Source organism: Zootoca vivipara, chromosome 11 (genome assembly GCF_965207765.1).
Source record: "Zootoca vivipara chromosome 11, rZooViv2.hap1.1, whole genome shotgun sequence".
Taxonomy (NCBI): Eukaryota; Metazoa; Chordata; class Lepidosauria; order Squamata; family Lacertidae; genus Zootoca; species Zootoca vivipara.
Genome location: NC_142594.1, coordinates 30,199,417 through 30,213,870, shown reverse-complemented (window position 1 = coordinate 30,213,870; position 14,454 = coordinate 30,199,417). Strand labels below are relative to the sequence as shown.

General features: G+C 45.4%; 1 protein-coding gene across 2 annotated transcripts in view; it reads right to left on the bottom strand.

Moving 5' to 3' along the window:
- COL28A1 (collagen type XXVIII alpha 1 chain) overlaps positions 1 to 14,454 on the bottom strand; it is an 85,485-nt gene that overhangs the window by 9,162 nt on the left and 61,869 nt on the right. For both annotated transcript variants that reach the window (XM_060280753.2, XM_060280754.2), the window contains exons 26-30: positions 10,299 to 10,367; positions 8,556 to 8,624; positions 4,479 to 4,547; positions 1,880 to 1,960; positions 1,747 to 1,782 (exon numbers count right to left, since the gene is read on the bottom strand). In XM_060280753.2, the coding sequence (XP_060136736.2) occupies positions 1,747 to 1,782; positions 1,880 to 1,960; positions 4,479 to 4,547; positions 8,556 to 8,624; positions 10,299 to 10,367 (324 nt within the window). The remainder of the gene's footprint in view (positions 1 to 1,746; positions 1,783 to 1,879; positions 1,961 to 4,478; positions 4,548 to 8,555; positions 8,625 to 10,298; positions 10,368 to 14,454) is intronic.

Genomic DNA, 14,454 nt, shown 5'->3' with positions numbered 1-14,454 from the left:
ATGTGTATCATCTATAGAACAAAAAACACCTTGGTGCCTATCACCAATTGAAGCTTCGTTACTCAAACCGCTTGGTAAAAAGGGAAAGTGGCCTACATATAGAGATTTATTGAGAGATCAAGAAGGAAAATGGAAATTAAAAGAGTATGACAAAATTAGAGAACATTTTCAGAGTTGGTTACATTATAGAAAATTAAATGAGCTGTATAAGGAGGATAATAAAAAAAGGTTTTAGCTATACAATCTCTAGATTCCAAAAGGAGGTTATAGAAGAAGACGTGAAGCTATTGAATATAGCACTCTGCTAGAATGGGAAACGAAAGATGAGGAAGTCAAATCAGTCATGATCAAATGGGTGCAAGATATAGGAGATAACATACAATTTGAGGACTGGGAAAAATTGTAGAGGGTAGATTTGAAATTCACAGATTGTTCTCTATTGAAGGAAAATTATCTGAAAATGATGTATAGATGGTATATTACACCAGTGAAAATGGCAAAGATGTACAAAACTGGGTCAAATACATGTTGGAAATGTAAAGAAAAAGAAGGTACTTTATATCATATGTGGTGGGAATGTAGAGAAGTCAAAAAGTTTTGGGAGATGATATATAATGAATTGGGGGGGGGGAATGTTCAAAATTACATTCGTAAAAAAACCAGAAGCATTTTTGTTAGGGATCTTAGGACAAGACCTGCCAAGGAAAACAAAGAACTTATTCATGTATGCTACAACAGCGGCAAGAGTCTTGTTAGCACAAAGATGAAGGAGGAAGAATGAGGAAATACCAAGGAAAAGAACAAAGGCAAGAAAGACTGGTGAACTATGTGGAGCTGGCAAAGTTAACATACAAATTGCGGGAGAAGGACAATCGTGATTTCAAGGAAGAATGGGAACTTTTTACAAATTATTTAAAAAGGCAACAAAAGGATTTGGACTCCTTGGCAGGTTTTGAGTAAACATCCACAAATTTATTAGTAGAACAGATGATAGATAAGGTAATGATATGGACAATTTTACAACACCCTGAGAACAATATGTATAAACAAACCAGAGAGGGGAGCTGAGGGAAGTCCTTGGAGGGTGGGAGAGGGAGGGATGGGAGGGAATAAAGGGGGGGGATGTAATTGGGTATATTGATTGATAAATTGTTTTGTTAAATTTGTTTCAATAAAAATACTTTTTTTAAAAAAGAGAGAATGTGTATCATCTGTGTATCGTCCACCTCCTCCCCCTGCCATTTGTATTTTGTGTTCTTTGCATTGAAATTAATGGTATGGAATAATCCAACAGTACGTAATTGGTTGCATAAAATTCTGTCTACCACGGCAAGACAAACAACATGGTTTCCCCCAAAAGCTGAAATGTAGCAGATTAGAAACAGCGCTGCGTACATGGCTCAGAACAGGTTGGAACACATTTTCCAACAAAATACGTAGTTAAATGATACTTAATCTGTGACAGAAATGTCATTTTTATTTGACGCAACACAAAATATAGAAAAATCCCTGCTGGATCTGGCCAGTGGCCCATCTGGTCCAGCATATTGTCCTCACATCGGCCAACTAGAAGCTTATAGTAAGTCCACAAGCAGGACCTGGAAAAGACTGATTCATTCCTAGCTGTAATCCAACAACATCTGGTGAGCCACTAATTCCCCATCTCAGATCATGAAGAGTGCCAAGTTGCGGCTTTTACCAACCGTCACATTTTTATGATAAAACACCACATCAGGATATACTTACAGTAAGACCAGGTTCGCCTTTGACTCCTGAAAATCCCTGAAAGGTTGTATAATGATATAAATTATTAAGTGCCCTATCTTCTGTCGTGAAAGAATAAATAAAGTAGTTGTGGTTGTTGTTTTTAAAGTCTTACCCTTGGTCCTGCAGGTCCAGGTTCTCCAATCTCTCCTTTGTTACCTCTCTTTCCCTGGTCTCCTTTCTCTCCAGAATCCCCCTAATAATAAGATACAACATGGCTACTGCTTTGCATAGGTAAATAACCGGGGGGGGAAATCTTAGAATCATAGAATCATAGAGTTGGAAGAGACCACAAGGGCCATCCAGTCCAACCCCCTGCCAAGCAGGAAACACCATCAAAGCATTCTTGACATATGCCTATCAAGCCTCTGCTTAAAGACCTCCAAAGAAGGAGACTCCACCACACTCCTTGGTAGCAAATTCCACTGCCGAACAGCTCTTACTGTCAGGAAGTTCTTCCTAATGTTTAGGAGTTAGGTGGAATCTTCTTTCTTGAAGTTTGAATCCATTGCTCCGTGTCCGCTTCTCTGGAGCAGCAGAAAACAATCTTTCTCCCTCCTCCATATGACATCCTTTCATATATTTGAACATGGCTATCATATCACCCCTTAACCTTCTCTTCTCCAGGCTAAACATACCCAGCTCCCTAAGCCGTTCCTCATAAGGCATCGTTTCCAGGCCTTTGACCATTTTGGTTGCCCTCTTCTGGACACGTTCCAGCTTGTCAGTATCCTTCTTGAACTGTGGTGCCCAGAACTGGACACAATACTCCAGGTGAGGTCTGACCAGAGCAGAATACAGTGGTACTATTACTTCCCTAGATCTAGATGCTATACTCCTATTCATGCAGCCCAGAATTGTATTGGCTTTTTTAGCTGCTGCATCACACTGCTGACTCATGTCAAGTTTGTGGTCTACCAGGACTCCTAGATCCTTTTCACATGTACTGCTCTCAAGCCAGGTGTCACCCATCCTGTATTTGTGCCTTTCATTTCTTTTGCCCAAGTGTAGTACCTTACATTTCTCCTTGTTAAAATACATCTTGTTTGCTTTGGCCCAGTTGTCTAATCTGTTAAGGTCATTTTGAAGTGTGATCCTGTCCTCTGGGGTATTAGCCACCGCTCCCAATTTGGTGTCGTCTGCAAACTTGCTCAGGATGCCCTCAGTCTTCATATTGTTTGTTTGTTTCCTTCTTTATTAAGTTTCTACCTTCCTCCCAAAGGAGCCCAAATTGTTTCTGAAATGTAGGTGGGTTCCCATGAGGCAAGGCACAGTGAATAGCAGCAAGAACCTTTGTTGAACTACATAACTGGGAAACAGGGGCCAAGCAACTGCTTATATACATTCCTGAAAGCCTGGGCCGCTCCCACTCCCAACGTGATTGGCTGTCTAAACTTCTCAGCTGTGAATCACGACTCAGAGTTCAAGGGCCAATCCTGAAATGTTCTGTTGTTAGACATCATGTATCGAATCAGAACACAGACCACTGAAGACATAACAGTTTCCGTGCTTATGATTCAGTTTGGTTGTGCGAACAAAGCTGTTGAGTTATGTGAGGCGGAAGGAACCTCCGCCCGCAGCCAGCCATCAGGGATAGCAGCCACTGATAGCTTTCTCATTCATGAACTTGCCCAGTCCTCTTTGAAAGACATCCAAGCAGTGCCCCGTGGGCTGGAGCCACAGTTTCACCCTCCCAACACCAGCATTGCTGCAGCTTCCCCGCACGGGCGTCTTGCCCATAGAGGCTAGTGGCGCAGGGCGCCAAGTTCTGGAGGGCGCCAGGGCAGAGGTGGAGGCTGGACACGGCGTCTCCTGGCATCAGCTCACCGCCCTCGCCCAGCTCCACTGAGAGCCTCCATCTGTTGTGGTGGCCACCGTGGCACGAAGCGGCCAGCTGAGCTGGGAGGCACCGTGTCCAGCCTCTGCCTCTTCCACGCTAGAGGAGCTGCCCTCCAGCCGCTGCCCGCCTCCTCCAGCCCCGCCGGCAGCACCGTCCTTCCAAAAAAAAGGTCGACAACTCTGGGAAGGGGGGGGGCTGGAGGGAGCTTTGCACTATGGCGCCGGATATGCTTAAGACGGCCCTGCTACCCCAGACAGGGTTGAGGAGCGCCAGGGCAGCAAGAGCTCAGGATTGTGCAAACACATGGATGGGAGTAGCTGCAGAGCGCTGGCCTTGCTGGTGCTCTTCCCCAGACCTGTCTAGATAAGCTGCAGCGATAATGGAGTTGGGACGGCAGCTTCACAGCTCCACCACAGGCCGCTGATGGAGATCAGGGGAAGGGGAAGGTCCCAGGTGGGAGCTGGGAGGGCTCACTCTTCTGTGTGTGGTATAAGGGTTAAGTTTTAATTTTGATAGAGGCAGGGGTGCCAACTTGAACAAAATATTGGGGGGGGTGTGGCTGGCCAGGTAAGCCTCACCCTGCATAATTGGTCACATGATACAAGACACAGACACCGTTTGAATGGTAATGTCCATCAACTTGAGGGGGGGCACCGCCTTAAATATTTTATTGGGGGGTCCAAAGGAACCTCGGCTCCTATGGATAGAGGGCTTTGCAATTTCCCTTTCCTCGTTTTTTCCTTCTTTCTCCTTTTCTTTATTCTTGGTTCCCCCCACCCTTTCTGAATTCGTTAGATTTTTATTGTATTTTATGTTGAAAACTTTTAATAAAAACTGATTTTTTAAAAAAGAGATAGATGGGCAACCCTCTTACCTTAGACCCGGGTAGTCCAACCCCCACGGAGCCTTTTTGTCCTGGTAAGCCTTGAACACCCCGATCTCCCTAAAAACAACATAAGAGATGTGCTTAGAAATAGCCTTTATAAAAAAAGACCGTAACATTTAGCAGCCGCAGGCAAAGTACTGTTCCCTCGATTATTTAGGCCGTTTTCTGTTTGAATGCAGAACTGTCTGCAAGAATTGCATTTGGCTATACTGTACCCATATGGACATTTATTAAACATGCAGGAAACAAGCATGCAAGAAAACCACTGACAGATGTTTAGCCAGCCGTCTTATCCCTTTGAGCAGAGCAGCTTTCCTGTCACTTCCATATGGAACAGTTATGTTAAATGTGGCCCAATAGCATCCCCAGGGCTCAGCTGCTCAGCTTAAGCGGCCACCAATATTTCTCAGCCACAGGGTTTACTTACATGACACAGAGACCTAATACACAGATGCTCCTCTTGTGAGACAGCTTCGCATGACGGGAAACAGTTTTCGACTCTATGGCTCTAAGCCAGTGGTTCCCAAACCTGAGCGGGCGCTGGAGGTGTCAGTGACTATCAGGCTTTGAAAATCTGGCATCGCTGTATCAAGTTTATCAATTTGGTTGACTCAAGCTACATTGGATTTTGAATAAACGTGCAACTAATTGGTACTGCTTTTAATGCTGCTGTGTAATCACTTTTCTTAGTGCGTCGCCGTTCAACCACTATTCTGAATAATGCTCTTTTAGAGGGTACGGGGCACCAGGCATGAGTTTATGGAACCAAGGGAACAGTGGAACCCAAAAAAGATTAGGAACCACTGCTCTTAGCCGTCCAAACCACAAGCTTTACATACGCAAGAAGTGTCACATTCCTGACATCTCCATGGCCATATAAGGAGTGATGGCACTTTTGTAGGTGACAACACACTTGCTTTCTAAAATTTGAATTGCCCCAGAGGAGTCCCTCCCGGACTCTCCATTCATTCAACATTGGGGAATCTCCTCCAGGCCACACCCTCTCCCCAGGCCACGCCCCTCACAAGCCGTGTTCTGCACCCTCATTGAGGTTCACGTAAATGGGAAAGTGTTTTTAAAATGCATTGCTCTAAGACAGATTCTTGTGGGAAGGATCCAGCTCAACATTTGTTTTTGTTTTTTTGACAAAGTAATAATCATAAATAAATAAGAATAAAAATGTGCACTCTACCATTCCATTGTAACTATCCAGCCTCCCAAAATTTCAACACCTCTTGTGATGGTTTGACCCATTTCCATTTTAACAGTACAAATTCTACAAGCACCTTCCATATCTCCTTGAAATCATTTCTCCTGCATATTCCCCATCTTACCTTAATGGCACATGTCAATGTATCATTAAGAGCTATATTCCTACACCTCTTTAGACCATTCTGCTTGCCCCTTCCACTTCCCTAGCTATCATAATTCGCGCAGCTGTCAATAAATCTGTGAGCAAGTCCTTCATAGCCTGCGAACCTGCCACCCCATCGTAAATTGCTAATAATGGCACCTCTTCACTTTGGTCAGCTTTAACCCAGTGATTTCTGTTATCTCCCAGCTCAACATTTTCCCAGATATTTATAGCTTTGGTATATACCATGTTTCTCACATTTTAAGACATGTCTTATATTTATTTTTACTCCAAAAAAACACACCATGGCTTATTTTCAGGGGATGTCTTATTTTTTTTGTTAAGCTTTTTAATTTTTTACCGGTATTAAGCTTTCAGAGTTTTGCTGGGTCGGGCTCGGTGCGGCGCGTGCTGCTGCCCTTGCCGGCTCCCGCTGGGTCGGGACTCTCCCTCTCTGAGATAACTACGAGCTCTTCTCCTCCTCACCCCCCAGTCGTGACACGGCCGCCGCGCGGGCTTCCTTACCCGGGTTGCAGTGCAGCGGCGAGGGCGGCATGGTGACGGGCGACGAGGGGGCCGGGGAAGGCTGAAGCAAAGGTGGCGGCGGAGGCAGCGGCGGGTCTTTGGGGCCGCCAGCGCCCGGTGAAGGTGCGGCGGGAGGCGGCAGCATGAGGTAGCGATGCGGAGGGGGTAGGCAGCGCACGCAGAACGAGTGGAGGCACGGCAGCAGCTTGGGCCGCTGGCTCTGGATGTTCTGGCCGCACACCCCGCAAGTGTCCAACAGGTTGAGCCGCGACTCTCCGTCGGCCTGGTCCGCGGGGCCTTGCCGGCTTTCAGCCTCGTTTTCCCCACCCATGGCGACAGGACCGGCCGCGGTGGGCCCTGCTCCCGCCATAGGCTCGTCCATTGTTCGGCGACGGCCATTTCAGGCGTGAAACGCCTCTCACCCAATGGCCACTTCTGCTCTCACCCTCCCCCCGGCCTGCTCACAAGCGGAGCCCCGCCCCTTCACAGCCGCTGGGAGCAAGCGACGTCGGTTGCTCGTTGGTGTGATTGGCAGGCTGTTCTGGGCTTGGTCGAATTCGGGGTGGGGGATTCATTCAAGAAAGAGCCGGCAAAGACAGCTGCGTGCGCTGTGCCGAGCCCCGACTCAGCGGGAGCCGGCAAGGACAGTAGCGCGCACCGCGCAGAGTCCCGACTGAGCGGGACCCGGGAGAAACAGCAGCGCTCGGCGAGGCGCACGCTGCAAAAGTGCCATGCAGACCTGCTCCCACCACTGCTCCCACTCAGCATGTCTTATTTTGGGGGGATGCCTTATATTTTATTGCCTCCAGAAAATCGTGCCATGTCTTATTTTATAGGGACGTCTTAAAATGTGAGAAACACGGTAATAATATAATAATAACTTATTATTTATACCCCACCCATCTGGCTGGGTTTCCCCAGCCACTCTGTGCGGCTTCCAACAAAATATTAAAATACAATGGTCTGTTAAACATTAAAAGCTTCCCTAAACAGGGCTGCCTTCAGATGTCTTCTAAAAGTCTGGTAGATGTTTTTCTCTTTGACATCTGGTGGGAGGGCATTCCACAGGGCGGGTGCCACTACCAAGAAGGCCCTCTGCCTGGTTCCTTGTAACTAGGCTTCTCGCAGCGAGGAGACTGCCAGAAGGCCCTCGGCACTGGACCGCAGTGTCCGAGCAGAACAATGGGGGTGGAGACGCTCCTTCAGGTATACTGGACCGAGGTCATTTAGGGCAGCGTTTCCCAACCAGTGTGCCTCCAGATGTTTTGGAACTACAACTCCCATCATTCCTGACCACTGGTCTTGCTAGCTAGGGATGATGGGAGTTGTAGTCCGAAAACATCTGGAGGCACACTGGTTGGGAAACACTGATTTAAAGGTCAGCTTTAAAGGTCAGCACCAACACTTTGAATTGTGCTCGGAAACGTACTGGGAGCCAATGTAGATTTTTCAAGACCGGTGTTATGTGGTTTCGGCGGCCGCTCCCAGTCACCAGCCTAGCTGCCGCATTCTGGATTAGTTGTAGTTTCCAGGTCACCTTCAAAGGTAGCCCCACATAGAGCGCATTGCAGTAGTCCAAGCGGGAGATAACTAGAGCATGCACCACTCTGGCGAGACAGTCTGCAGGCAGGTAGGGTGTCAGCCTGCGTACTAGACGGAGCTGATAGACAGCTTCCCTGGACACAGAATATAAGTAATTGGCTAGTCTGGATGACAGCACGTGTATATCTTTCTCTCTCTCTCCCTCTGCGTGTGAAGTCATCAGGTTCTAAAGGCCAAAACTGAAATTCTAGTTTAAGAGATATGTCACTGCTAGGTCACCCTGACACAACATAGTGGCTTTTTAATCTGTTAGAGCAAATAGTATTGACTCAGTTTTTTCACTTCCATGGAATGGGAAAGTCCAGGGTATGTTACATCCATAGTTCATCAGTTCTTCCAGAATAAATTTTTGTCCTTAACCAGGGCAGAGTTTTAAAGGCCTGATCTTTTCACTCCAATAGGGCTAGCACTCAGTTAAGAAACCACTGTCTGTCAACCAAGTGGACATTTAAATTTTAGGTTTTGGGGGTTTCTTTCCCCTCTTAAGCAGCATCATAAATAGTTCCATGAAACAACTGTGTAATGAAGACAGGGCAGGGGGAGTCATTTGCAAAAAGAAATTATGTCAGCAACTACATTCTTACCTTAGTTCCTTGTATACTATCTCCAGGAGGACCCTGGGGACCTGGCAGACCTTTTTGTCCAATAACACCCTAATTTTTAAAAAAGGAAAGAAAGGAAATAATATTGGCTCAGATTAAGAGGGGGGAGTAGTTTTAGACAACTCCAGGAAGAAGTCAGAATTGTATATCACCATGTAAAGTTTTGTACCCATCTCTACCTTTTCCAAATGCTGGAAACTATATATGATCCTTTGTAACTGCTTGGGGGGCACTTAAGTGCTTTCCTATACGTGTCTACTCAGAAACAGGGATGGGCAAATTGACCGAGTTCAGTTTCTTACAGCTTCTCCTTATTTCGCATCTTAATTTCAGTTCTTCAGCAATTGGCTTTTTTCTTTTTTTAAAAAAGAAAGAAATCCTCGTGAAAACCCATCGGCATCTTAGTGCAATTTCTCCTAATCAATGAAATCTCACATGTAGTTTTGACTAATGTGTACACTTTTGCAAAGTAATTCCCACTAACATAATTAATTTGTAACTCATTTTCATGAATAGATGCCTCTTTATGCATGCCATCCAGTGATGTCTGTATTCTTGCATGCATTGATTGGTTGGAAAGCTGCATTGAAAAATTCAGAGAAGTGCGAATTTCAAAGGATAGCCATGTTTCGGTTCACGTATTGGTTCAAAAAGTGTGGATTAAATGGTTTCCTATTAAAATGCAAACATATTCAATTTGCAACTCAGAAATAAGTTCTCTTGAGGTCACTCCAGGTAATTCAAAGGCTGGAGTAAGAGGTCGGCAGAGTAAGGGCAGCCATGGAACTGTTTAGGGCAGGCATCCCCAGACTTCGGCCCTCCAGATGTTTTGGACTACAATTCCCATCTTCCCTGACCACTGGTCCTGTTAGCTATGGATCATGCGAGTTGTAGGCCAAAACATCTGGAGGGGCGCAGTTTGGGGATGCCTGGTTTAGGGTATAAGGAAACTGGTATCACAATCCCACCTATTACCCCTTCTCTCTGCCCTTGGTCACGTTCAACAGCCAGCCGAATTAAATGACAAAGATGTCTAGACTATACCATTTCAGGCTTTGGATACACATTTGAAAAACAAAACAACTCCCCGCACACAGAAAGAAGACAGGCTGAGCCCTTCACCCTGACATGCTGATTCTCTGTGTGCAAGCGCTTATCCTTTGCTCCATAAGGTAAGCAAATGTACATTCACAGCAGTCACCTGAAGACTCAGGCTAAAGAGAGCCGGATGGCTGGAGCGAACCAGTCAGTCCCCGTTATGGAGAGCCGTAGGATCAGTAGCATTCTTCTGCAACTAACCCCCCCCCCCAACAAAAGCAACACTGCATTCCTTTGCTGGGCGCACTGCATCTAACAATTCGGCCACAAAATGCAACGTTATAGGAAAAAAGTAAGTGCTTCTTTTGCAAGGCATTCACAAACCTGTTAAGGTTAAAACAGGCAAAGAAGAAGAAGAAGCTACTAAGATATTGAATGTAAGTTGGCTCCAGAGCATTCCAAGAAAGGTGGCTATCAGGTTTAATTTAAATATATAAGGGGCAGGAACTTCTAGCTCAGGGGAAGGGAACTTGTGGTACCTACAGATGTTGTTGGACTCCAACTCCCATCAGCCCCAGGTAGTGCAGACAGTGGTCAGGGAAGATGGGAATTGTAGTCAAACAATATCTGGAGGGCCACACTGCATATTCCCAATCCCTCTGCTAGACTGTGCAGATTCTTGCTAACCTTGGGCCCAGGTATTCCTATTCCTCTTTGACCAGGAGGCCCCGGGGATCCTCTTGCTCCCGGTTCTCCCTAAAGTAAAGAAAGACAAAAAGGAAGAGGTTCAACACAGGTGTTACATTCACAGAATTTTATGAATGAGCCTGCTTGTTTTCAAAACAAATCATAGCGGAAGATGTTCCAACTCAAAAGCCGGCAAGCACTCCTCATAGATATCAATAGCTAAAGGCTACATTACACGTTACATGTGCTATTTATTTACGTGCATTCTCAGGGCAGCCCATAGAATAAAAATGCACAATACAGTAAAATGTAAAAAAAAAAAAACCACCACCATGAAAGCAATCCCTAATTAAGGCTTTTTATTTATTTATTTTTAAAGAATATTTAAACGCACACCCAAACCAAAAAGCAGAGAATTAAAGCCACAGAGCCAGGGGAATATTAGGAGCTACAACAAAATTCAAAAAGGTCTTGGAAAATAAGAGAGATTTAAAAGCTGGTGGCAAAAAGGGCATTAAAGTTAGGTACATGTGGCCCTGCTTGGGAAGAGCATTCTGCAGTTGGGACACACAGCCACTGAGATACCCCTTTCATAAACAGCCGCATGCTGCACCTCATTTGGCTTGGGCACCCAGAGAAAGCGTTGGGATAAAGATATCAGGGATGGAGGAGGTTATCCTTGCCCAACTCCAAGGATCATTGGCCTGGGGCAACTCAAAGGCAGACTTTTTTTTACTGGTGCCACCGGTGTTGCAAAACACAATGTCTGTATTGACATTGGGCTGCCTTTGGAATATTGCACTTGATCTCTCAACCTGCTTTTAATTGCTATGGGTTTTTTAAAAAATGGGGTTGTTTTACAGTCTGTTTAATTATGATGTCCCCCCCCTTTTCTTTTAATGCTTGTGTAACCTGGGAGTACAGAGTTCACCGGGTGACCTTGAACCAGTCACCAACACTTAACCTAACCTACCTCACAGGCAGGTCCAGATTTAGGTTTGATAAGGCCCTAAGCTACAGGAGATAATAGGCCCTTTATATGTCCAGCTGTCCTTTGTCAACAACAAATTGTCACTGTTTCTTTGTGTCGAATATATGCTATATGGTAATTTATGGACCTACACAACACAAAACACTGTTGCAGTATGTAGGTTTTAGTTTATTTCTTTTTATCTTATATTTTGGAAATTTACATCCAGTTCTTTTCCTTTTCATTTTTTTTGGGGGCCCCCCCAAGAGAGTGGGGCCATAAGCTATAGCTTGTTTAGCTTATACATAAATCCAGCACTGCTCACAGAGTTGTTGGGAGGATAACGTAGAGAGAAGGAGAGCCATGGATGCTAAATTGAGATCTTTGGAACAAAGGTGGGAAATAAGCAAAACATGGGTGAAGAGGAGGGCTTTTTTTCTGGTGGACTCCATTGCCATTATAAGAGAACAAGGGAGGCGTTCACGGTGAGTTTCGGCACCTCTTTTTCTAAAAAACCAGCACGGGGGAAGATGTTTTTATAAATAAATAAGAGACGGTCTCCATGTTCTCTCCCCCCACCCCCACCCCGCCAGAGAGGGAGGCAATTCAGAGCAGGTAAATATTGAGGCATGTAGGGAGAGGTCACCTAACTCGTTCTTCATGAAGTTCTCTCTCACTCTCTGAATGATGGGGGAAGCTGCCGGAACTGTTATTTGGAGCAACCTTCTTCTCCCGCAGAGTTTCTAACCAGCCCAGCACTTAAAGGTTTAACAATTCAAACACATCATGGAGAAATGTCTAACAAAGCTACCGGAGATTTAAATAATAGGACAGCTGTCGACAGATTGCTGAGAGCAACTTGATCTTGGTGAAATCCCTAAAGGACAAAGGTCTGTTTGACAATCTGCGTACAACTGTGGTTTGTTTAGGAGGAGGAGACGTCTGTAATATTAGAGAGGGGGTAGCTGAACCTTCAAACTAGTTAATCGAGAAGCTTTCAGGGCTGGAATGCTGCGACTTCAACGCTTAAATCCGAGAAGCCTGTTTTTCTGGTTTGTGGATCAGACTGTGAAAAGATCGTGAAGATTAGAGCTGCTGCGGTCCTTAAAAAAAAAAATTTTTTTTTTTACTTGGGAATAAGTCCTATTAAACTCAGAGGAATTTACCGTGGATCACACACATGTAGGCTTGCATGGTTGATCCTGAATGCTAAAGATGGGGCCAAACTACATGTTATAGATCTGTAACTGGAAAACGTCTGAAAGCAGCTGTGACGTGTTCCCATTTGGAATGGGGGGCGGGCGGGCTGCAGTGTAGGGACATGAAGTGTCAAATCCCTTTTTTCATGGTGGCATTGTTCCATCCCCATCCCCTGAGCAGTTATTACCGGTATTTGCACATAGAGAGGAACATTGGTTCCATGTGCTACCAGCAGGTGGTGCCAAAAGACGGGTCAATTTCTGTATGGGCCTTTTGGTATTTGTGGATGAGTTGAATTTGTAAACCCACCTCCCTGGCCTTTCTGATTTATTCACCTAAAACAGGGGTGGCCAACTCCCAAGAGACTGCAATCTAGTCACAGAGTTAAAAACTGGCAGTGATCTACCTCCTTTTGGGGGGTTCAGGTCAAAGTTTTTTTTAAGAAGGAGGAAGGCCCATTTTGGGGGGTTTGGGTCAAAGTTGTTGAGTTTTATCAGGGAGGAGGTAAAATGTTGAGCTTTTTTTAGGGGAGCTACAGTTGTTCAGCTTCTTTGGGGGGAGCCAGTGATCTACCACAGACGTCCAGTGATCTACCGGTAGATCACAATCTACCTGTTGGACATGCCTGACCTAAAACATTGTGATTTAACTGGATTGCAGGCTACTCAGGAAACCCAGCCAGATGGGCGGGGTATAAATATTATTATTGTTATTATTATTATTATTATTATTATTATTATTATTATATTTATTTATTTATTTATTTATTATTATTATGCCCCTCTGAACTCACTCATTTAATTTCAAGTAAACCTGAATAGGACCAAGCTGCTTTAACTTTAATTCACAGGACTACGGCAGGCAAATGTTTCTCCTCTAAACCGTTTCAAAGACAGGCTGTTCAAAACATTTCCTGTAAATACTTAGATACAGTTTAGACATGTTGCTAAACCAGCACTCCCTGCTGGATCAGGCCAAAGAGCTATCTAGTCCAGCATTATGTTCTCATGCTGGCCAAGCAGATAACCTGTAAGCAAGACCTGAGTGCGATAGCCTGTGCCGGCTGGGGCTTCTGGGAGTTTTGAGCTAAACCACAGTTTAGAGCGGAGATGGGGACTCTATGGCCCTCCAGATGTTGTTTGGCTCCAACTCCCATCAGCCCCAGCCAACATGACCAAGGGTCAGGGATGATGGGATGTGTAGTTCAACAACATCTGCATGGTCAAAGGTGGGGATTCCATGACCTTCCAGATCACAGAATCACAGAGTTGGATTAACCCTAAGGGTAATCTAGTCCAATCCCCTGTAATGCAAGAATCCTGTCCTGGATGGGCTCAAACCACCAACCTTTTGGTTGGAGCCAGGCACACTGACCCATTGCGCCACAGGAGGACTATTGCTTAATTGCAGCTCCCATCATTCCATGATGACTAAGGATAACGAGAGCTGGAGACCTACATCATCTGAAGGACCACAGACTTAGAGCTACATGAATGGGCCTATTCTCCTCCCAGGCTCACATACCCCCCTTTTCTCCCCTCTGTGTCCAAGGGCAGGGGGGGACGAGGAACCAGAAGCTTTCTTTCCATTTTTTAATGAACAATGCCTTCTGGAGTCATCTGAACCAGTGGCTGTGGTTTAGCACTATGGTTAGTTTCAACAAGACAGCTTCATAGCCCATAATTTGAAGTTGACTTGTTTTGGAGCTAATCATAGTTATTATGTGATACAGAGGTACCTCGGGTTACGCATATGAATCGTTCCGGGGTGCGGTTCGTAACCCAAAAAGTACGTAACCCGAACAAGCACGAAAGCGCGCTTCTGCGCATGTGCGAACTGCACAGAACACTTCTGTGCATGCGCAGACCGCGCACAGGGCGAAAAATACTTCTGGGTTTGCGGAGTACGCAACCTGAAAGTATGTAACCTGAAGCAAACGTAATCCGAGGTATGGCTGTACGTAGTCTAAATTAGTGTAAAATCAAA